This window comes from Vicugna pacos, chromosome 19 (assembly GCF_048564905.1).
Source record: "Vicugna pacos chromosome 19, VicPac4, whole genome shotgun sequence".
Lineage (NCBI taxonomy): Eukaryota > Metazoa > Chordata > Mammalia > Artiodactyla > Camelidae > Vicugna > Vicugna pacos.
In genome coordinates this window covers 507,308-529,106 of record NC_133005.1, presented here as the reverse complement: position 1 = coordinate 529,106, position 21,799 = coordinate 507,308, and the positions used below count along the sequence as shown (strand labels likewise).

At 60.6% G+C, this 21,799-nt stretch overlaps 2 protein-coding genes across 3 annotated transcripts in view; one reads left to right on the top strand and one right to left on the bottom strand.

Moving 5' to 3' along the window:
* The window catches only part of PYGB (glycogen phosphorylase B), a 36,623-nt gene extending 25,575 nt beyond the window's left edge, over positions 1 to 11,048 (top strand). For both annotated transcript variants that reach the window (XM_072943655.1, XM_072943656.1), the window contains exons 12-20: positions 352 to 466; positions 1,286 to 1,387; positions 1,756 to 1,903; positions 4,342 to 4,400; positions 5,440 to 5,581; positions 6,976 to 7,183; positions 7,941 to 8,075; positions 8,802 to 8,868; positions 9,821 to 11,048. In XM_072943655.1, the coding sequence (XP_072799756.1) occupies positions 352 to 466; positions 1,286 to 1,387; positions 1,756 to 1,903; positions 4,342 to 4,400; positions 5,440 to 5,581; positions 6,976 to 7,183; positions 7,941 to 8,075; positions 8,802 to 8,868; positions 9,821 to 9,973 (1,129 nt within the window). In that variant the 3' untranslated portion in view covers positions 9,974 to 11,048. The remainder of the gene's footprint in view (positions 1 to 351; positions 467 to 1,285; positions 1,388 to 1,755; positions 1,904 to 4,341; positions 4,401 to 5,439; positions 5,582 to 6,975; positions 7,184 to 7,940; positions 8,076 to 8,801; positions 8,869 to 9,820) is intronic.
* Positions 11,049 to 14,481: 3,433 nt separating this feature from the next.
* The window catches only part of ABHD12 (abhydrolase domain containing 12, lysophospholipase), a 70,553-nt gene continuing 63,235 nt past the window's right edge, over positions 14,482 to 21,799 (bottom strand). The window contains exons 7-13 of the mRNA XM_072943685.1: positions 20,023 to 20,152; positions 19,063 to 19,100; positions 18,611 to 18,690; positions 17,760 to 17,842; positions 17,015 to 17,093; positions 15,969 to 16,096; positions 14,482 to 15,134 (exon numbers count right to left, since the gene is read on the bottom strand). Of these exons, the coding sequence (XP_072799786.1) occupies positions 15,095 to 15,134; positions 15,969 to 16,096; positions 17,015 to 17,093; positions 17,760 to 17,842; positions 18,611 to 18,690; positions 19,063 to 19,100; positions 20,023 to 20,152 (578 nt within the window). The 3' untranslated portion in view covers positions 14,482 to 15,094. The remainder of the gene's footprint in view (positions 15,135 to 15,968; positions 16,097 to 17,014; positions 17,094 to 17,759; positions 17,843 to 18,610; positions 18,691 to 19,062; positions 19,101 to 20,022; positions 20,153 to 21,799) is intronic.

The window sequence follows — 21,799 nt, the reverse complement described above, 5'->3', positions numbered from 1 at the left end:
GTCCCGGTGCTGCCCTGGGGCCTCGCCTGGGGCCGTTTCGTCCCCACTGCAGACTTCTCTGCGGGGGGTGGTCCTCATCTTACAGGCAAGGATGCTGAGCCCTGGGCTCTCAGGCTCTAAGGCCTGCCCACTGCCCACTGCCGTGACCACGGGAGGTGGCCAGGCTCCAGCCCATCCAGCGCGGACGTGGGTGAAAGGCAGTGCCGCCTGCCCACAGGCTTCCCGGCGTGCAGAGGTGCCGCCTGCCCTGGCTGCCGGGAGGCCGGGCGGGCGGGCTGGGCCCCTTCGAAGGATCTGCGCCTCTTGCTCAAATCAGCCTTTGTGGCAGTTACCTGTTTTCTGTGTTCTTAGCTTTAAGGATTTCTATGAGCTGGAGCCAGAGAAGTTCCAGAACAAGACGAACGGCATCACGCCCCGGCGCTGGCTGCTCCTGTGTAACCCGGGGCTGGCTGACACCATCGTGGAGGTAAGATGGCACCTCCGAGCCCAGCGCCTGCAGGTGCCTTGCAGTTGGGACGCCCGGCGAGGGAGGGCTGGGCTGGGCAGTCGGTCAGCAGCCCCAGTAGCCGGTGCCAGAGCTGAGAGGTGAGGTCCTGGGCCCAGGCCGGCTGCCAACCGGAGGCCTTCGTGAGCCGGACACGTGGTCGCTACCGACTTGCTGACTTGCTCGCTCAGGAAGGCAGGTGCCGGGCCGCGGGCTGGACCTGGGCCTGCAGCTGGTGGCGGTGGGGGTGGGCCTGGGACGAGGGCTGCATGTCAGGGCGGGCTTCCCCAAGAGGGACGGACGGCAGAGCTGAGGTCTCAGAGCTGACGGGAGGCGGCTGGGAGCAGCGCTGCAGGGGCAGCGAGTCTCTGCTCCAGGGCCCTGTGCGGGGGACACGGCCCGCCCGGGACTGGCCAGCGCGGCCTCGGTGCCGGGCCAGGCTGCGGAGACGGCCCGGTGTCGGGAGGCCAGGAGTTTTCCTCTGGGTCGTAAATGAGCAACAGGGAGGTTGGGTGGGGCGTGCCGTGGGACGCTGGTCTGGAAGCAGCTCCCACTGGTGTGAAGGGGTGCCCAGGCCCGGCTGGGGTACGGGGGGTAGCTGAAAGGCCCCGTCCAGTCGGCTGGGGTGGGTGCAAGCCTGGGGGTGCTTTGAGACGGCAGTCTCCTGCGTTTGCAGTGGACGCGTCCACCGTCGAGACTTGACCGGCCTCGCTGCGCAGTGCTCCCTGGGGGACCGGGGAAGGAGGGCAGAGCTGAGGGTGAAGGAGGTGTGAAACCACATGTCCCTTTACTGTTCTGCAGAGGATCGGGGAGGGTTTCCTGACCGACCTGAGCCAGCTGAGGAAGCTGCTGCCGCTGGCGGGCGATGAGGCCCTCATCAGGGACGTGGCCCAGGTCAAGCAGGTGGGCAGTGTGGCCCGGCCGGGGCCACCCCGTCATCTCCCAGAGGGGCTGCTGGCCCCTGTGCAGAGCTCGTGCGGGGGAGCACACGGGGTCCACGCTGGTCCTGTTTCCGCACGTGGATGCTGTAGGGGGCGGCCTCCCCTGCGGAGCACGCGGCCTGGCCTTGGGGCCGGAAGTGGCCCTTCGTGTGGCCTCTTCCCCCATCGGCCCGCCTCCATTCTCTGCTGGTCTGACCCTCAGCACCTCCCAGGTCTGCCTTCCTGTTTTCTGGCGTTTGGGCAGGTCCACTTTCGGAACTACGCTTCCCCATGTCCCTCGGGGGCTCGGCCCCAGGAACTGTCCCACCACCCTTCCCTCCGTTTTCCCAGGAGAACAAGGCGAAGTTCGCTGCCTTCCTAGAGCAGGAGTACAAGGTGAAGGTCAGCCCCTCCTCCATGTTCGACGTGCACGTCAAGAGGATCCACGAGTACAAGCGGCAGCTGCTGAACTGCCTGCACGTGGTCACTCTGTACAACCGTGAGTGTCCCCTCCACGTGGTCACCCTGTACGACCGTGAGTGTCCCCCTCCATGTGGTCACTCTGTATGACTTGTGTCCCTCCACACGTGGTCACCCTGTACGACTGACTGGGACCTAGATCCCTTCCTTGCGCGGTTGGTTGAGGGGGCGATACTGCTTTCTGAGTGGGGACCTCCTGTTTCCCTGTGTTCAGTACAGAGCAGCCCAGGGGCTGCGCCGGCTCAGGTGGGGGCCTGCGGGCCCTCGGACGCACTCACTTTAAATTTAGTAATGATCGATGTTAAAGTTACTTGGAAATACTTCACTTAGCAGAGGCGGCATTTCAAGTTCACTCACTGGAGCTGGAGAGCATTTGTATCTCTACACCTTGGACTATTTAAGCACATCTGATCATGAAGCAGACGTGGATCAGAGACCCCCAGAAAGTAAATATGCACGTTTGCTTGTTCTTTAAATAAGGAAATAGAGCCTTAAGGAAAAATCTTCGCTTTAACATTCTGTAATGCAGTGAAGTGGAAGGTGGGAACCACAAACAGCCTCCCAGACGCAGTGCTCCCAAGAAGTCAGATCTCCCATCGCCAGGAGTGGGCCTCCGTCCCGGGGGAGCCGGTCACTCGTGAGGCAGACGTGACAGGACAGATGCCGATCAGGGTGGATTTGGCTCCGACCTGAGGGGTCATCTCCCCAGCCAGACGCAGCTGCTCAGAGACAGGTTTTGGGCTCCTCGCCGCGGTTTTCTTTTGTGCTCTTGATTTTCTGCACTTTCTCTGTCGTTGCCCTAGTGGTGTCCCGAGTGCCCTGCTGGGTGGCCCTCCCTCCATCCCTGCAGCGGTCAGACGGGGCGGTCGGCCTGTGTGCACACACCACGTCCGCGCTGCTCCGCCGGCCTCCCGTGACCTGCCTGGTCTGTCTGCTGTGAGCGTGTCCAGTCTCTTGCAGAGCCGTCTGCCTGCTTCCCTGTTGTCCACACACCACTTGCAGGAGTGGAGCCCGAGGCCTCACATGTGCAGGGCAGCTGGTGGCCTCTCAGGAAGGACGCTCGGCCGAGGCCGACATTCGCTGGGCCGTGCGCCGTGCGCCTTGGTCTTAGGGGAGCGGTTTGCTCGGCTGTGCTGGCTGGTGGGTCAGTTTTCCTGATGCTCGGGGCCTCTCGGCGTGCTGGTTGGTACCAGCACATGTTACTTCTAGACGTTGCCTTGAAGGGCAGCTAGACGCCTGGTGCTCTTGTGCTGGGGCTCCGGCGAGCTGGGGGCTGGGCTTCTGCCGCCGCCGCCTCCCTGCCTGTTGATTTCTCTCTGGCATTTTCTGCAGGTCCTTCCTTTTCTGTTTCATGTCTGCTGTGTCCCCGCGAGTCTCCCCTCCCTCGTGGCTTCTGTGCTCGGCCTGCACTCTGTGGGGCGGTTCTGCTGTCCCATCCGCGGTGACAGTCACAGGTTGGAGACTTGTAGGCCGGCTGGTCCCTTGTCCCGCGTCTGCAGCAAAGCTGTGTGGCCGCTCGTTCCTGGGGGAGCTGCCTCAGGACCCCTTCGCAGGGCCTCCCCACCCCGCGACACCTCCGCCGTAGTCCAAGTCCTGGAGGCCCAGGAAGGCCCTGCCTCTGTCCACCAGAATGTCCAGGACGCCTTCCGAGGGTGCCCTGTGGGGGGCCCTGCTGAGGTCTCCCTGCACTGCCCCCAGGATGCTGGGGATTCCTGAGCCCCGAGTCCACGGCCCGTCTTCCCCCCATTCCGGGACCAGGCAGACCTTGCGCGATGCTCTGCAATTAACAGATTTTTCTTCTCTACTAGTTACTGTAAAAGTGTAGTTTGTGGGTTTGGGGTTTTTCCTATTCTCCGTGTTATTCTGTCTGCTGTCTGAAAGCGGGAAGATTCAGAACTGAGGGACAGTTGTGTTCCTGCTGGAACCTGAAGTCAGGTGTTAAGACTGGCCCCGGCCCTTTACTGGTTCCTGTAAATCACAGGGCTGACCCGTCTCCCTGGCGAGCGCTGTACGCCACCCCCCCACCGTCTGCCCTGCGCAGGGGAGGCCTGGGGGCTTCTCACCTCTGCCCCAGCAAGGGAAGGGGCGTGGGGTCTCACTGATGCCCCTCAAGGCTGATGGTGAATTTCCAGAACCCCTGGGTCACCTGTCTTTCAAGTGCTCGCCACGTGCAAGGGCCCTCAGTGTGGTGACCAGAGCGGCTCCTGTGTTGGGTGGTTCTGGAAACAAAGGTGCAGCTTCTCCACTGAGCTTCTTGGAAGCACCTCTTCCTGGCTGGCCTTCTGTGCTGACCTGGACCACGTGTAGGACGGGGGAGCCAGCCCCCTTGTCCGTGGGGTTCCTGGTTCAGCAGCGCCTGCCTCAGGCTGAGCTCTGAGGACACTGGTCCCCACGGCCTGTGCCAGGGCTCCGGCGCGTCCGGCTGCAGGGGCCTCACCTGGCCTTGTCGTCCTGCAGGGATAAAGAAGGACCCGGCCCAGGCCGTTGTACCCAGGACTGTCATGATCGGGGGCAAGGTGAGGTGGCGTCCTCTGCGCGTGCTTGAGGTTGGGCCGCGGGGGCAGAGGTGCTGCCCCCAGGTGTGCTTGTGTCCTTCAGCTCAGTGACAGGAGGGAGCTGGACGGGGCCCCTGCCTGCGCAGCATGGAGGGGGGGCCCGAGGGGCTTGCGGGCCCCTCCCTCCGGGGGCAGCGCCGTTCCCCTGGGTGGCTGCTGCCCTTCCAGCCTCGCCCACACTCGTGTGCTGGGTGGACGCAGGCCGCTGGCTGCCCCATCAGCCACCGGTGCGTCTGCTCTGGGCTCAGCCACGTTCATTTCTGACTGTGGCACCTGGTCTTGGACACGCAATCGCGGAGTCCCATTGTGTGGCTGCCATGCAGCGGCGGTCCTGTCCTCGGTTCCACTCCATAGAACCTCCAGAGACCCGCCCCCCCGACTCCTGCTGAGCCGTTTTTAAGTAAATGACAGACATTGTAACACTTTGCCCCTAAGAACTTGTCTTCACAATGACGTTTTTCCTTGGGAACCGACCACGCCCCCATTGCACCTGAAACATGTCGCTAATATCCAGCTGGAGCCATGCGCCCGGTTGTCCTGTTAGGGATACCTCACTGACCGAATCAGGGCACACGGTCCTCGTGTGGTGGGTGGCTGTGGCTCTTGAACCTCCCGTGTCAGTTTCTCTCCACATCCCCTCCTTTTTTCGCCCTGCAGTTCACTAGTTACAGACCTGGGCTGTGTCCCAGGCTGGCTCCCCGACTGCGCCCCTCAGGTCTGCGCCAGGACCTCCCTTCGTTCCCTGTGTGTCCTGTAAGCTGGTAGTCAGTTCGTAGAACCCCTCGTGCCTTTTCTCTGTTTCTGAAAAACAAACCGGAATCAGAAGCCCGAGCTTGAGGCTGACAGGCCAGTGCACGTGGCACCCCCCGTGCGTCCGTATGCTGGGCAGAGGGCAGGGCATGTGGGGACGCCGTGGCCTCAGCCCCGTGGAGCTGCCACCCCATGCCAGGGCAGGCCTAGCACGGGGGTCTGCGCTGAGCGCCTGCCCCCGTCCATCCAGGCGGCGCCTGGCTACCACATGGCCAAGATGATCATCAAGCTGGTGACATCCATCGGCGACGTTGTCAACCAGGATCCAGTTGTGGGCGACAGGCTCAAAGTGGTCTTCCTGGAGAACTACCGGGTGTCCCTGGCCGAGAAAGGTGAGGGAGCCTGCCCTGCCTGGGCACACGTGGTCCTTGCTGGTCAGGGCCTGTCTCGCTCCCAGGCAGATTAACTGCCACAGGGGCCAGGCCCTGCAGCCATAGAGGCTTCATGGCCAGAGACCCCACCTGGCAGCTGAGGCCCCGGGGAAGCTCTGCCTCGCACGTCCGTGGTCTCGAGCTGCTCCCCCTACCCCAGAGGGTGCTCTTACTCGCCCCCACCTGCTCACTCACTGCCTGCTTCTCACCTGGGCCAGCACCTGCCTCTCGTGTCCTTCTGAGGGCAGCTCAGAGCCTCAGTCCTATGCCCGCTCTGCTTTGTGGGTCCTGGGTGCGGCCTGCCGCCTGGAGACAGGCCTACGTGGGGGCCGGAGGTGCGGAGTGGGCTGGTGCCTGGGCTGACCCTGAAGGGGTGGGTTCTGGTCTGACCCTGAGAGCCCACCGGCTGGGTTGGGGTGGAGCTGAGGACGGGAAGCAGGGATGCGAGGGCAAGCAGGACGGAGGCTGGGTGCCCAGTGCCACGTGGAGAAGCCTGTGCCGGGAACCCATGCTTGGGAGAAGCCGCGGGGCTGCACTGGGTCATGTCCTGGCTGCTGTGCCCAGTCTGCACACGACCCAGAGTAACTCCTGCGTGTGCGACCACCGGAAGTTCGCCCCCCGCCCCGCCCCCAGTCCTCCTCCTGTGAGAGCTGGATTCCCCTTGAAGGGGTTACAGGAGCCTCACAGGCTGAGACGGAAGGGACATCAGGGTGCAGGGGAGCGGTTACACCATCAGGCCAGGACCAGGGCCCCCGCCAGACTTTGGCTGGCCATCTGCAGAAGGTTCCAGAACAAAAATCCATTGCACCTGCCAGGCTTCTCCTCAGTGGCACTGACCTTGGGGCCAGCTGCGTGCCGCCGGAGAAGTCAACACAAGAGGCCAGGGCTGGCAGAAATGGAAAAGTTACTCAGCCAGCAACTCATGTCCCCACACAGCTCTGGAGATTCTGCTCAGCCATGAAAGTTTTTAGGGGCAAAGGGGACGTGGTCTCAGTCAGTCACCGGGACAGGGTCAGAGTGCTCGCCCCCTCCCCCAGCGCAGGCTTGGTGGCCGTGCTCTGCTCGCAGTCACTGCAGGGGGAGCTGGGGAAGAGATCCTGGCAGCTGCTACTTCTGTTTCTTTGGTTTGAGGAAAGAACAGGTTTGGTGAGGTATTGTGTGATCAGGGGACTGAAAGGGTGTGTCCCCGCAGATCAGTTACAACACAGCTTTGCTGAAGTGACAAACCCTTTCCTGGAGAGCCTCCACCCGGGCTGCCCAGAACCAGGGAGGGGCCCTCGGGGGGGGGGGGTCTGCGCTCCTGCACTGAATGTTCATGGCCGATGAGTCTTGCTCGTGCCCCCCCACCCCCGCAGTGATCCCGGCCGCGGACCTGTCGCAGCAGATCTCCACCGCGGGCACCGAGGCCTCGGGCACGGGCAACATGAAGTTCATGCTCAATGGCGCCCTGACCATCGGCACCATGGATGGGGCCAACGTGGAGATGGCTGAGGAGGCGGGGGCCGAGAACCTCTTCATCTTCGGCCTCCGGGTGGAGGATGTGGAGGCCCTGGACCGCAAAGGGTGTGTGTCCCTCTGGTGCCTGTGGGCACCAGTCGCGGGTCTGTGGCGGCCTCCCAGGGCCCGTCTGCCCGCCTCCTGGGCACCACGCAGGCTCCCTGTGCTGGGGCTCCGCAGCCCAGCCTGCATGCTCCAGACCTGTTGTTCCCAAAACGCCAAGAGCAGGAGTCCTCGGGGATGGGGGTCCAGAGCTGCTGGGACCTGCTGCCCTGACTTTGTAGAGTAAGCCCGGTAGCCTCGGAAGAGTTTTAAATTTACAGGAAAACTGAAGCGACAGTACAGAGAGCTCCGTATACTCGGGTAGCTTCCTTGTTTTTTATACAAGTGTTCCTTCCTGTCCCGGGACCCCATCCAGGGCACCTCCTGTTGAGACTTCACGTTTCTACTGGTTTTTCTACGATCAGGGATATGCTGGGGGGCCCAGCCTGGCCTAATTCTGAGCAATAACTGAAATTGTCTAATTGCCTGAAAGCTCGGGGGAGTTGGCCTTGGGCACCAGAGGCTGAGCCCAGAAAGTCAGCCTGTGAGCACGCCCTGCTGCCCTTTCTGCGCCGTCCCTGTATCCCGGGACAAGCACGTCTGGCACATGGAGGGTGGGGGAGGGGCCGTGTAAGTTGAGCAGTGCCCCCACCAGGACAGCAGAGCCACACGCCGACGTGTCTGTAGACAGTAACAGGACCCCGTGGGGCTGACGCGCCCATGGTGGCTCCCACCTCTCGAGGGCCCAGCGGCTGTCATGGCGCAGGCCGTCTCCCCGCAGGTACAATGCCCGGGAGTACTATGACCGCCTGCCCGAGCTGCGGCAGGCCGTGGACCAGATCAGCAGTGGCTTCTTCTCACCCAGGGAGCCGGACTGCTTCAAGGACGTCGTCAACATGCTGCTGAACCATGACAGGTGGGACGGCCCGCTGCTTCTCTCCCCTCCGATGGGTCATTCCGAGGGTCCTCCAGGCGGGGTGAAAACTGCATGTTGTCTGGGTGAAGCCTGGGCCTTAGTGAGCTCTCCCTCCTCGGCCCATCCAGGGCCCGGGACCTGAAGGGCCTGACGGTGCCTGGGGAGCCCAGTGGTGGTCTGGGTGGAACGAACTCACTCACGAGGCTGTAAAGTAAGACGTGGCTGCGGACATGGGGTGTGTCCTGTGCCCATCAGTCCCGGGTGCGGCCTTGCTCACGGGGGCAGGCTCACAGTGCTGCCTCCTCGCAGGTGTCACCAGCGTCCGTCTGAGGCTGAGACGCGGCCTCTGTCCCACTTCCACCTCCTTGGGGCTGGTCTGTCACTTTTTTGGTGGATGCTGTCTCCTGCCTGAGATCTGTGTTCAAGGAGGGACCTTCCAGGGTCTTATGAACTGTTCCTGCCTCAGTCATTTTCTGTAACCATCAATCCTGCACCTCCGTCTCTCAGTCCTGTGAGACCTGAGCCTGGCAGTCACCATGCCCTCCCCCGGGGGCAAAATCGGCAGGAAGCCTCGCGCTCAGGTTTTTAAGAAGAACGTTGGGTTAAAATATGTCTTTTCTAGAGTAGCGTCCCCAGGACACAAGTGTTGCTCACAGAGCAGCCCCGTGGCCACCCCTGTCCTGCAGAGGGTGCCTGCCCAGCCCAACTTCCCGTCTCCTGCTTCAGGTTCAAGGTGTTTGCAGATTATGAAGCGTACGTGGCCTGCCAGGCTCGGGTGGACCGGCTGTACCGGGTGAGGCTCTCGGGTCCCGAGCTGGTGGGGGTGCGACCGTGTCCTGCTGTCTCAGCTGCTCCCAGGAAGTCACGGGTCCTCTTGTGGCTCCTTCCACTCGGGGACTGACCCTGCCGCCCCTCTGCTCTCCATCCACACTGGCTCAGGTTCCTGCAGCCTCTGGGCAGCTGCCACAGTGCAAGTGAGCAGTGCAGGAGTTCCCATCCTGGGGCCCCAACGCCCTAGCCTGCGACCTGACCGCCCCTGGGAGAGGGACAGGCCTCATGAGCAGTGTAGACCGTTGTGTGCTTGAGAATGTGTGTTTAAAACGAGGATGTGGACAATTTCTTGGAAAGGTGTGAGCGGCCACCGCAGCAGTCAGGGACTTGTAGCTCTAAGGCGCAGAGCTCCAGAGGCAGGGACGCGGTGCCAGCGTGTCCCCCGTGGTGTGAGCTGCGGGGAGTGGGCATGTCCACTGGGGTCTCCTGGGAAGAACCGCTCCCGAGCCTGGGGTGGTGCACTGAGGATGGCAGTGGGAGGGGACACTGGTGATGGGGGTGTGGCCGTGCAGTCATTGGGATGGTTTGTCCAGATCGTGTAAGGTGCCCCTTGGACAAGGCCTGAGGGGCTTGTGCTCCTGACTCGGTGCCCGTCCCGCCCCTTCCCCAGAGAAGCGGCTCCTGGCTTCCCTTGAGTGAAGGAACAGAAGGGGCTGGGAAACTGGGTGATCGTCAGGGCTGGCTGGTCAGGGAACACTCTTCTGTCCATCGTGTGCAGTGTCCTAGCGGGACGTGGAGCATTCGGGGCGGGGACCTCCCGGGCTCCTTGCCCCTATACCTGGTCACCTGGTAGCTTTTCTGGTGGGCGAGGCCCCCTTTTCAGTGGAGATTCCTCATCATCCATCAGGCTGCCCAGGGCTGAGTGCTCAGCTGGGGAGAGCCCACAGTCACACAGCATTGGCTTCCCTCCACAGAACCCCCGGGAGTGGACTGAGAAGGTTATCAGGAACATCGCCTGTGCTGGCAAGTTCTCCAGTGACCGGACCATCACCGAGTATGCCCGGGACATCTGGGGTGTGGAGCCCTCCGCCCTACAGACCCCACCCCCCAGCCTCTCCAGGGACTAGGCCCCCCTCGCCAACTCTGCCCCTCGTCCAGCTTCCCAGCACCTGCTTTTTTTCCCACTGCTGTTTCCGGGAGGAATGTGGGGATCATGGTGGGGAAGGAAAGATGCTGACAGAGAGGCTCTCCTGCCGCCTGCAGCAGAGCGGAGCCTGCGGCACTGACCAGGGTGGCGCTGACCGGGGCAGCTGGCCTGCAGCTTTGCCCGCCCACCCTGGGAGGTGGGGAAGGTGGGGACGCCGGTCGGGCTCCCACAGCCTTGCATGTGCCGTGTGTGAGCTTGTTTTTAGCTTTGAGCCTCTGGATTCTGGGGTCTGGGCAGGCAGTGTGGCAGAGCCTGGGGACACTTGGGCTGGCCGTCTGGTGTGGCCTCTGGTCCTCCCTGGCCCAGCTCTGCCTGCTGGCCTTGCTGGGAGGGTCCAGTGCTCTGGGCCTTGTCTCCATAGCTGCCCTGTGGGCACCCGAGACAGCTGGGGTGACACTGAGGGGGACACCTGTGTCCAGCATCTAGGGTGAGACAAGGATGACTGATAAAAAGTCAGATTGGGTTTGCTTTTTCAAAAAAAAATTTCCCTCGTGAAAAACTAGTTGGAGCCGTTCATTCTTCCAGCAGCTAAGCCCAGTGCTTCTGGAGCTGCTGCCTGGGGAGGCCGTGGCGGGGTGTGCTCCCCCGACCCTGCCGTGGGGCCCGGGGGCCGCCTCTGCTGGATGGGGCAGGGCGTGCAGCCCCTGCCCCACGCCCCTCCACGTCTGGGGTGTGTCTCTGTCTTACGTGTGAAGCCGGCCCCCTCCCCGCTCCCTTGCCAGCAGCGCAGCAGCCTGGTCTGGAGAAGGGCCAGGTGGGCTCAGAGCAGAGCCCAGAGAGCAGCCCGCAGCCGTGGGCAGAAGCGCGTTCCCGCGGCCTTGCCCTCACCTCCGTACTGACTGCACACTTCTCCAGGGTCACAGGGACACGTTCTGGGGTGTGACTGTGCCCCCGATATGCTCTGCTGCCCGTCCCTAGGCCGACTGTGACTGTCACTGTGCCCCTCCTGTACCACCTCGTGTGAGAAACCAATTAAACTGCTTATGCTTGGCTGACCCGGCTTGTGCGCTTCACTCTGCACCAAGGGCGGCGCGTGGTCCCTGGTGTGTGGCCCTGTGGGCGGGGGGGCCAGGCTGCACCACAGCCCGTTGTTCTGGGCCTGAGGACAGTCTCACCCAGCTGCATGTGGGACCAGGAGCACGTGTGTCTGGGCCACCAGCTCTACAAAGAATCGTCCAACCCAGACGCTGGGAAGACCGTCGTCAGGGTGTTGACACTTACGGTGTGAACTGTATTGTTCCCTACACCCATCTTCTGCCACTGCTCCTGGCCCTGGGAAGTGGAATGCCCTGGGGACCAACCCCCCCCCCCCCCCGCCAAATTGTGTGACTGCAGATTGAATAGAAAACCAGGAGGGATGGGATTTGCGCGCTGCAGACCCTGGTGGGGGTGTGGGAGATGCCTTCTCCCGGTCTCAGGTCTAGGGAGCTCCCGTGACACACGCGTGTGACCATGGTTCACAGCTGTGAATGTCCAGCTGTTCCAGACCACAGATCAACCCTGTGACCCTCCGAAGGGTTGGTCCTAACCCAGTTGAAGCTCAAGTGCTTGGACCGAGGTCACAAGCTGAGACAACCCCCCTCCAGGTGGGTGTGCAGACCTAGTAACCTGCCAGGTGATGTTCTGGCAGCTGCTCCTCAGCACTCCCTTGTCTTCAGATTGTCAGACACCTGCAGAAACAACGACAGCTCACGTGTTTACTTTGCCTCCTACCTCACACCCCTAAGAAGATCTGAGGCAACTTACAGAGACACAGGACTTGATCCCAGTCGGAGCAGCCCAGGTCTACACGGCCTGTGAGCAGGTCCCACGGCTTCACTGGCCAGGACGGCCTGGGGATGTGGCTCTGCGCTGTGGGGTGGTGATCTCATGAAGGGGCTGTCTGGCCAGGGAGGCACTTTCTGGTGACTCTCAGGGCCTCTGACACAGAGCAGTTACAGGAAGGCGGCATCGGGTCGGGACGGTGTGGCCCAGCGGCCATGGAAATCCGCGGCCCTGCAGGCAGCGCTCACACCTGAATCTGACACCAGGAGTGCAGGGCAAGCCCATCCAGGGAGGGAACAGACAACCTGACAAAGGTGACCTGAGGAGAGGCGAGTCTGTCTGTTTCAAACCTGGTCTAAGAAAAGGCATGGGGGTGCTGGCACAAAGGCAGTATATGGATCGATGGAACAGAACAGAGTGCCCAGAAATAAACCCACACACCTATGGTAAATTAAATCTTCAACAAAGGAGGCAAGAATATACCATGGAGAAAAAGACAGTCTCTCAGGAAATGGTGCTGGGAAAACTGGACAGCAGCATGTAAATCAATGAAGGTAGAACACTCCCTCACACCACGCACAAAAATAAACCCAAAGTGGCTTAAAGACTTAAATGTAAGACAAGACATGATAAACCTCTCAGAGGAAAATACAAGAAAAACATTATCTGACATAAATCTCAGCAATGTTCTCCTAGAGCAGTCTACCGAGGCAATAGAAATTAGAGCAAAAATAAACAAATGGGACCTAATGAAACTTACAAGCTTCTGCACAGCAAAGGAAACCAGAAGCAAAACAAAACGACAAGCTACAGAGAAAATTTTTGCAAATGACGAGACTGACAGAGGTTTAATTTCCAGAATATATACACAGCTCATACAACTTATTAACAACAACAACAAAACAAAAACCAAACAACCCAATCCAAAAAAAGGGGCAGAAGACCCAAACAAGCAATTCTCCAATGAAGACATACAAATGATCAACAGGAACATGAAAAAATGCTCAGTATCACTAATTATCAGAGAAATGCAAATCAAAACTACCATAAGGTATCACCTCACACCAGTCAGAATGGCCGTCATTCAAAAGTCCACAAATGACAAATGCTGGAGAGGCTGTGGAGAAAGGGGAACCCTCTCCTACACTGCTGGTGGGAATGCAGTTTGGTGCAGCCACTGTGGAGAACAGTATGGAGATTCCTCAAGAGACTGAAAATAGACTTACCATAGGACCCAGGAACCCCGCTCCTCGGCATATATCCGGAGGGAACTCTTAATTCGAAAACACACATGCACCCAGATGTTCACAGCAGCACTATTTACAACAGCCAAGACATGGAAGCAACCTAAATGTCCATCAGCATATGACTGGATAAAGAAGTTGTGGTGCATATACAATGGAATACTACTCAGCCATAAAAAGAATAAAATAATGCCATTTACAGCAACATGGTTGGACCTAGAGATCATCATTCTAAGTGAATTAAGCCATAAAGAAAAAGAAAAATACCGTATGGTATCAGTCGCACGTGGAATCTAAAAAAAAGGGGAAAAAAAGAACACTAATGAACTCATCTACAAAACAGACAGACTCGCAGACATAGTAAATAATCATGGTTACCGGAGGAAAGGGGTGGGAAGGGATAAATTTGGGAGTTTGAGATTTGCAAATGTTAGCCACTATATACATAAATAGATTAAAAAAATTTCTTCTGTGTAGCACAGGGAACTAGGTTCAGTATCTTGTAATAACCTTTAATGAAAAAGAAAATGAAAATGAGTATATGTATGTATATGCAAGACTGGGACATGGTGCTGTACACCAGAAATTGACATACTGTAAACTGACTATACGTCAATTAAAAAAAGGAAAAACCATAAGAAAGCAAGGCATGGGTTTTCCAGATACGAGAATAGCGACAGGCAGCTCTGAGGTGCTTCAGAAAGAAGGGTGACCCTCCAGCTGGCCCCCGGCTGCGAATACAGGCCACAGGGTTGGGGCAGGTGAACGAGCCCCTCCCCAACCCTGGGGAGTTCTGTGCTGAGAACGCTGCAGGCCCTGAGGATCGGGGAGACTCGGGTGGACTGAAGTTCTCCAGTCTGGGACAAACCATGTGCCTGCACATCTCTAAGTCCCCTTCCATATTAAGATGTGTACCCTCTTGTCCTCGAGTAGAGGTGACATAGCTAGACTGTAAGAAGCCATCGCCAGGGAGGTGAGAAGTGGGACCCAGAGGGGGCAGACACTGGCTGGGGCGCACAAGTGCAGGCGGAGCTGGTCTGACAAAAAGCCAGACAAACGAGCCACCACCAGATAGCAGGAGCAGCCCGCATCCTCTCCTGAGTGGTCAGGGGCCTGCCCACCGACAGTGATGTTCAGTGAGCTTGTTAACCGTTAAGGCTGAAAGGGTCACCTGTGTAAGCTAGATTGTAGGAAAATGCCACCTCTCCACCCGGAGAAGCCGTCCCCACCGTGAACAGGCCTCCCGCAGAGACAACGGCCCTTCTTGAGGAGCCTCAGAGTCCAGAAGGGAGGAGGAAAGACAACTGCGATCCTTGGCCTTCCGGAGCCACCCCTCTGCCCTATGACCGGGTTCTGGGAGTGGCCTGGGGCTGTGGGCAGGGCCTGGGCACAACTGGAGGTGTCACTGAGAAAACAGGCAGACCACCATGATGATTTTATTCTTAAATAAATGCTCAGTCTAAGGCCAGGTTAGGCGGACAGGTGGGTGGAAATTGGAGGAAGGCAGATCCCAGGCACCTCCCCCCTGGGAGCAGTGGGGCCACCCAGGGAGGCAGGGACACCGAGGAAGGCAAGCGGGTGCACAGGGCAGGAGGGGGTGAGGAACCACTGGAGTCCATTCCACATGTGCTAGGAAGAGGCAGAAGGAACCCAGCCAGGTTCCCCACATTCTCGAGGGTGGTGCCAGAGAGCACGGCATGGTCCCGAGACCCCACGCCTCCTTCCCCAGGCTCCAATGCCCAGCTCAGGAAGCGGAGATCAACCAGCCAACGGCCGGAATGTCCTGTCACTGTCTTTCCAACAAGACCTCAGGGTGAGTGGCAGCAAGAGGGAGAGAGGGCCACCCGCCCACCACCCGCACTGTCCACAGAGATCAGTGCTCCAGCCCCCGGGGCAGGCGCCTGAGGTCTGCCAGGGCCCCACTGCCCACCCGCTGGAGACCACGTCCTCTGTCCAGGTGCCTCTCTGGGCGCCAGGCTGGCCAGAGGGAGGGGACAAGGGCAGAGGTCTTCATGCTCTTCAGGCAGCGAGACTCAGTGCTGGCGCCCGGCGTCCGGCTTGCCCAGGAATTCCCTAGATCAGAGGGGACACATGTTGCCAAAGGCCTGGAGGCCACCCTCCCGCTCGGAAAACTCCCAGTGGGTTAAACAAGCAGGGCCCCAGCGGCAGCGCCCAAGTCAAGTCCCGACGCGCGGCAGCAAGTGTGGGGTCACCAACGGCACCTCGAGGCACCTCGACGTGAGCTGTTCTCTGGTCTGACTTTCCCGAAACGTGTTCCTTTCACAGGGAAAAATGACAACCCCCGAGCAAACCTGCACTCTTCACGGCCCCCAGCAGCCCACATCCGCGTGGCCAGAACAGCCAGCTGCCCAGTCCTGCCCCCAAACTTCAAAGACAGCGAGAGGGGCACGCAGCCCCGTGCCTCCAACGGGGGCCGGGCAGGGCCTGGTCCACCCAGCCCCGCCCTCTGCCAGCGGCCCACCCCCGTGCTCAGGTCTGTGCCCGGGGCTGCAGCCCAGCCTTGGCCAGGGTCCTGGCCAGCCCAGCGCAGCGGGAGCACAGGCTCCCTGCCAGAAGCAGCGGGGGGCAGACAGGCTTCTGCGGAGCCAGGCTGGGCCCGTGTGCCCCGTCTGCCCCGCACGCAGGCGCAGTGACCCGGCGGGGGTGTGGGAGGGGAAGGAGGCTGTGTTGTGGACGCACCCCTGTGTGGCGCCTGCACTGCACAGCCTGCACCATGGGGACGTCCCCACCCTGCTGACCATGGGGACAGCCCAGGAGGGTGGACACCCCAACCCTCACTGTGACCGGGCCCCGAGACGGCTTTTGTGGCTGTAGCCCCACAGCCCCACACAGCGCCTGAGCCGCTGCCACGCAGGACGGCATCCCTGGCAGGAAGAGAGCGCCTACCTCAGGATCCGGGGCAGCTCGGGGCTCTTGTAGATATACTTGTGCCTATAGCCGAGGTCCGCGTGGAAGGGGATGAACTGAACCTTGAAGTCCCGGAAGCTGCGGGACGGGGCAGCGATGCTGTAGAGCTGGGGGAGGGTCAGCGAGTCAGCACCGGGGCCTGTGGGTGACCCGCCTGCCAGCCTCCCCTGCAGCAGAGACCAGCCAACGGCCACCACCTCCAAAGAGCGGCCCGAGCGCCCCTCGGGCAGCGCAGCCACCCTGCAGGCAGCCTCGGCCACAGCGGGGTCGGCAGAGGGTGGTGCCGGCAGGAGTTCAACCCCTTGAGCCTCCACTCAAGACTCTCTGTCTTCAAGCCTGTCTCCCAAGGAGGCTGCCCTTCCTCAGGGGACCTCAGCACCCCAGAAAGGTACTTGCTACAGGATGGGGTGGTGGCCTGAGTGCCCGGAGCGGCCCTGATGGCTCAGTACCTGGGGCTGGGCAGGCCCCTGGGTCAAGGCCAGTCCACAGCCGGCTCCGCATCTGGCCACCTCAGCCCTCCTCCCAGCCCCGCTGTCTCAGGCCTGTGCTGAGGTGGCCTGGGCTCTCTCCCAGCGGACCCTGCCCCAGGCGGCTGCCAGGGCAGGCAGTGCCCTACCCCACCCCCACCCCCAGATCCAATCCTGCTTCCTGGCAGCAAAGACAAAGCAGATGCAGGGGCCCCAGGACAATGAGGCACCCTCCAATGTCAGTCCAGGGCCAAGGTCGGGGAACAGGTGACAGGTTCTGTGCCAATTCCACCCATGGGGGTCCTGGCCATTGAGGCCCCCTCCCTCCAGCCAGGACCTGGCGAGCCCTCCTGGCTGAGTCCCCGCAGTGAGTCTCTGTGGGGAGGGCCCCTGCAGGGGACCCAGAGGCAGGCGCCCGCTTTCCGCCCCCGTTTCCTGTGGCAGCGTCACCAGCCCTGCCCCTGCCCTGCTCTTCCTCATGGGCCTGCCAGCTGCAGGACCCTCCTCCTTGTCCGCCTGGCCCAGCCTGGGCTGGACGCGAGTCCACCCGACACCCACCTTCCTGCCGAGCTGGAAGGGCACCACGGGGTCGTCCTCCGCGTGCAGGATGAGCAGGGAGCAGGAGATGTGCTTCACGCTGCGGGAGGGAGACACGCTGGACCAGGGCCCCAGGAGAGGCCGTCGTTCTTAGAGGGAATCCGGTAACATTTACAGGCAAGCAGGGGTTTGGCTCATAACGTTTGCTCAAATTTTAGTTCTACTTCTGTTTTTAGAACCAAAGCACATAACTGAGGGGAAATACTACTTCATTTTTCGTATTATTTTAAAATGTAGATTATTAAATGTTAGCTGAATAGTCAGAGAAGGATTTTTCTTTTTTTTTTAAAGAATTAAAATCCATAAAACAAAAATATCACAAATATAATGTCAACAGAATGTGAATGCTGTTCAAAGAAAGAGTCCTTAAACACAACACGTAACTTGCGGTTTAGCTAATGATTTTTAACACTAAATTTCATAACATCTTCCCAGAGCCAGACACAAATCAGGTGGCCGAGGCAGTTACTTTTTGAATAAGTTACTATTACTGTTTTAATACCGGTTCAGGACTTCTGGCTTTGACAATTTTCAAGTAAAACAGCTTTATGGACCCCAAAAACCTGTTGTTTCTGTATTTCTTCAACTCTGTAGTCTTCCCACGTCCTGACCCCTCCACCCTGCCCCGTCAGAGACGAGCCCCCAGATCCCAGATCCCACTCTCCCGGGGATTCTGGTTTCTCTAAACTCTCCTCCCGGTACTCACTTCTCATCATTCGCAAATTGAATCCCGCTGCTTGTGATGGGGTCAAGGAAGAACCAGTCAAACCCAGGGAAGTGTCGGTATATCTGGAAGCGACAGGGAGATAGGGCGTCGATTAAAACCCCACAAGTCCAAGTGCCCGAGGTCCACCTGCTTCTGAGCCGGCTGACCTGTGGGACCCCACGAGCTGTGCTGGGTACCCCTGCCCTCCCTGCCCCCCACCCTCAGACTCCCCGCTCAAGAGGCCCCCAGACTGGCTGCAGAGGGGGCTGCCCACAGATGGAGCTCCTCAGACCCGCTGCCAGGATCCACTCTGAGACCAGGCTTCCCACACCCAGCAGGCCGCTACCCCCAAGAAGATGGGGTCCACACGACGTGGAAGAAGAGCAACAGCAAAGACACAAGACCCAACAGAGGACAGCACAAGGTGGGGCGGGTGGCGCCACGCAGAAGGGGAGGAAGAGACGGGACAGAGAAGCCCAAGAAGCTCCGAGGCCTCAGTTCTGGCCGGTCTGGGCCCGAAAGCAAGGAATCCCCAGCGGGGCTTCCCTGGACCGAGAGCGGGAGCCCACCAGCCCCACTGCTGGGGATGCAGGGCCTCCTGGGGGCCCAGCCACCCTCAGACAACCTGGCACAAAGTGGTAAGCTTCCCGAGCAGCTCTGTGGTCAGGCCAGTGCCCAGAACTGAATGAGAAATAACTTTTAATAAAATTTGTGTCCATATGGATATTCAACTAATAATTCTTACGATATTCTTATTTATTTATTCTACATATTTACAAATAGTCATCTTCATGGTTCATCGTTATTTTCACTACAAAAATATATCCACTTTTAATAAGATCTGTACTTGCCACTGAGAACGGATGGCTCTTCGCTTCCTCGCGGATATTAGTGAACGGAGACTCCAGTATGAGGGCATCTGGAGGTGTCTCTAGACAAAACAAACGGCGAGCTGGCAGGCGGGCGAGAAGCCTTGGGGAGACACACCCCTCGGCCCCTCCTCCTGCCCAGCCCCAACTCCGGCCCTCCCGTGGGTGGCGTGCGGGAGGCGGCCACGAAGGGACACTGGGAGCCCTGTCTGCTGAGGCTGCCTGCCCAGAGCCCGGCCCGTGGTGAAGCTCCGCCGGCTGCGGAGAACTTGTAGGGCCCGCGGGCAGGCCCGCAAGGGTCTGCCCAGGCCCCCCAATCTCACTGCTGCTGGTCCGCTACCACCCACCTCACAGGACCCCGGCAGGGCCGGGAGCACAGCCAACGGCCAGCACCGAGCCCGCCCCGCGACCTGATGGTGACCCCGCGCCCCTACCTCGCTCACAGAGGCGCCGCACCAGGTTTGTTGCCACTCTGGGGACAAAGAAAAAGAAGTTCGGGTGAATCATGACAAAAATTGTTTCAGATGAGACTGTTCTACTCAAAAGTGACGGGAAACACAGGTGCCCCTGCCATCAGCCAACCCTCCAACAAGGATGCCAGGAGGTCCACCTCCAGTCCCGAGGGGCGCCCTGCACCTTGCCTAGGCAGCCTCCCTCAGGGGCTCACACCTGGTCAGTACGGGTGATGCGGGGACAGGCAGGAGGATGGGAGGGCCCAGGGCCACCCCGTCAGCCAGGGGAAGGCATTCCTGGAAGCGGCAGCACTTGGAGCTCCCAAGCCTGGGGGCTCCTGCCATCCCAGGACCACGGCTGGCGGGGCCCATGCAGGTAGTCAGGGCCGGAGGCCTGCTCCCCTCTGCCCAGGGCTCTCTCTCCCTGCGAGGGTGGGCGGGCAGGACCCGTCCCAGACACTGCCTGGCCTGCAGGCCCCGCTCAGCTGCAGCCACCACGCCCGAAGGCAGGCAGGGGAAGAGGGCAGTGCCGGAGGCCTCGGCTCCCTCTAGGAACACCAGCCTCACACTCGCAGAGGCCACTAAGGAGGCCCAAGTGGACCCTGAGGGGCCTCCTGTCTCAGCAGGTGGAGGACAGAACCACCACTGCCACCTCCCCACGTTTGGTGATGATGCCACACAGAGGACCAGAGCCCCAGCTGCTGGGCTTGCGGGGCGTGGGCAGATGGAGGGACCCTGTTCTGCTGGGACCCACCTCCACAGGCACAGTCCCACTGGAGCGAGTCCAAGTTCTCCCTGCAGAGGAGCTGCGGCACCCCAGCCCCCTCGTGGTCTCTGTGGGCTTCACAGGACCCAGAGGCCGCTGGGGCCCCTCGAAGACCTGGCCTGGAAAGTTGCCCCGAGGAGACCTGCTCCCACAAAGCCCACGCTGGGCGCTCTTACCCAGTGCCGAGGGAATGGCCCCAGACGTACACGGGGCTGTCTCCACTCCGCGCTTTGATCCAGTCAAAAACATGGAGTGCGTCGTACGTCATGCCCCGCTCCGACGGCGTTCCGACCGAGTCGCCCCAACCTGGGAATGCGGCAGCAGGGGCACGTCAGGCACAGCCTGCGGAAGCCCTGGAGCAGCACGCCCCCCGCCCGCCATGGGCAGGCCCGGCCAGCGGCCAAGCCGGCTCGCGCTCTCCCTCCTCCCCAGCTCCTCACAACCTCTGACCCCAAACGGCCGCCAGCAGCCCTTGGCTGAGTCTTGATGAGCAGCCGGGGTGGTCAGACACGCAGACCCCATGGCACTGAAGAGGCGTCCATCTGCGCGACACCTGAGCATTGCTGGAGGCCACCCCAGGATGCACTGACAGGCTCGGTCGGTGAGAGCCCAGCCCTGACTCCGTGGCCCGGCTGTGGCCGGGCCGTGGATAGGTGTGGAGTCAGGAGGCTCCCACATGGGCAGGTTCCGGGCTCAAGGCAACCCTGACCCAGAAAGGAAGGAGCTCTAGCACCCTGTCTGTATAACAGAGAAATCCCCTGAGCCATGACCTCCCCGAGGGCCCTTCCCTTCAGGCTCCAGGCAAAGTGTGGCTGTCATTTCCAGCAGCCCAGCAGTGAGTCATCAAGTGACCTGAGAAGCACCACATGCTCAGGAGGAGCAGGTCCTGCTGCAGAAGCAAAACCCAGAGGCAGCAGCACAACAGGCCACCTGCCCAGGGTGGCCCAGACCCCGGTTCCAGAAGGAGCCATGCAAGGGACACGAGGTCTCGGGGCTCTGGTGGGGGGCAGGGACACGGGGAGACGGGGACAGAGAGACAGGCACCGGCACAGGGAGCCACAGCAGAACTCCCGGCTTTTACATAGCTTACAAATGCAGAGACCCAACAGGAGCTGAAAAGAACGAGTGCCAGGCGGGACTGTACCTCTCGTCAGGAGCACAGGGAGGCGAACGAGGAAGAGGGCCGCCCCTCACTACCTCACGGGTCTAACAGCAGCAGCAGGAGGAAGGGAGGAGCCTCGCCTCAGTTTTTCTAACCCAGCACCTTCCTCTTGATGGACACGCTTCCACAGAACGACCCCTGCCCTACAGTCTGCAGAACGATGGCCCCAAGGGTGTCCACGTCCTGGTCTGAGACCTGGGACTGCCACCTTCCATGGCAGGACAGTGAAGGGTGCAGAGGAAAGGCCGCAAGCCAGCGGACACGCGTTGGGCGACGATCCCGATCAGCGTGGGCCCCACGTCGTCACAGGGCCTTCACTGGCGGGCGGGAGGGGAACGGAGGTCGGGGTCAGAGTGACGTGGGCTCAAGGAGCCCAGGGAGGAAAAGGGGCGGCCTCGAGGGGCTCAGAGAGGCAATGAGCCGGACTCTCCCTGGAGCCTCTGCCCACACTCCACGTATCCCAGCAGCCGAAGAGCTGAGCTTCTGACCTCCAGAGCCTCAATGTCATACATCTGCGCCGTTTCAAACAGCACGTGTGCAGTGATTTGAGGCCGCGGCAAGAGGAAGCCGCCACGACGCCCACGTCCAGGTGACAACTGGCTCCTGGGTCTGAGGATGCTGACCCTCCCTCCCCGCAGGTGAGCCGGCCCAGAGGCCTCAGCCCGCCAGCGGCCCGGCTGAGGCCCAGCGAGGCACACGCTTTCCCCCCACTGCTCCCTGTCGACACAAGCCTTTCCCTCACACACCGAACTGCAGGTTCCTGAGCTGCCTGGGGGGGTGGGGAGCAGGCA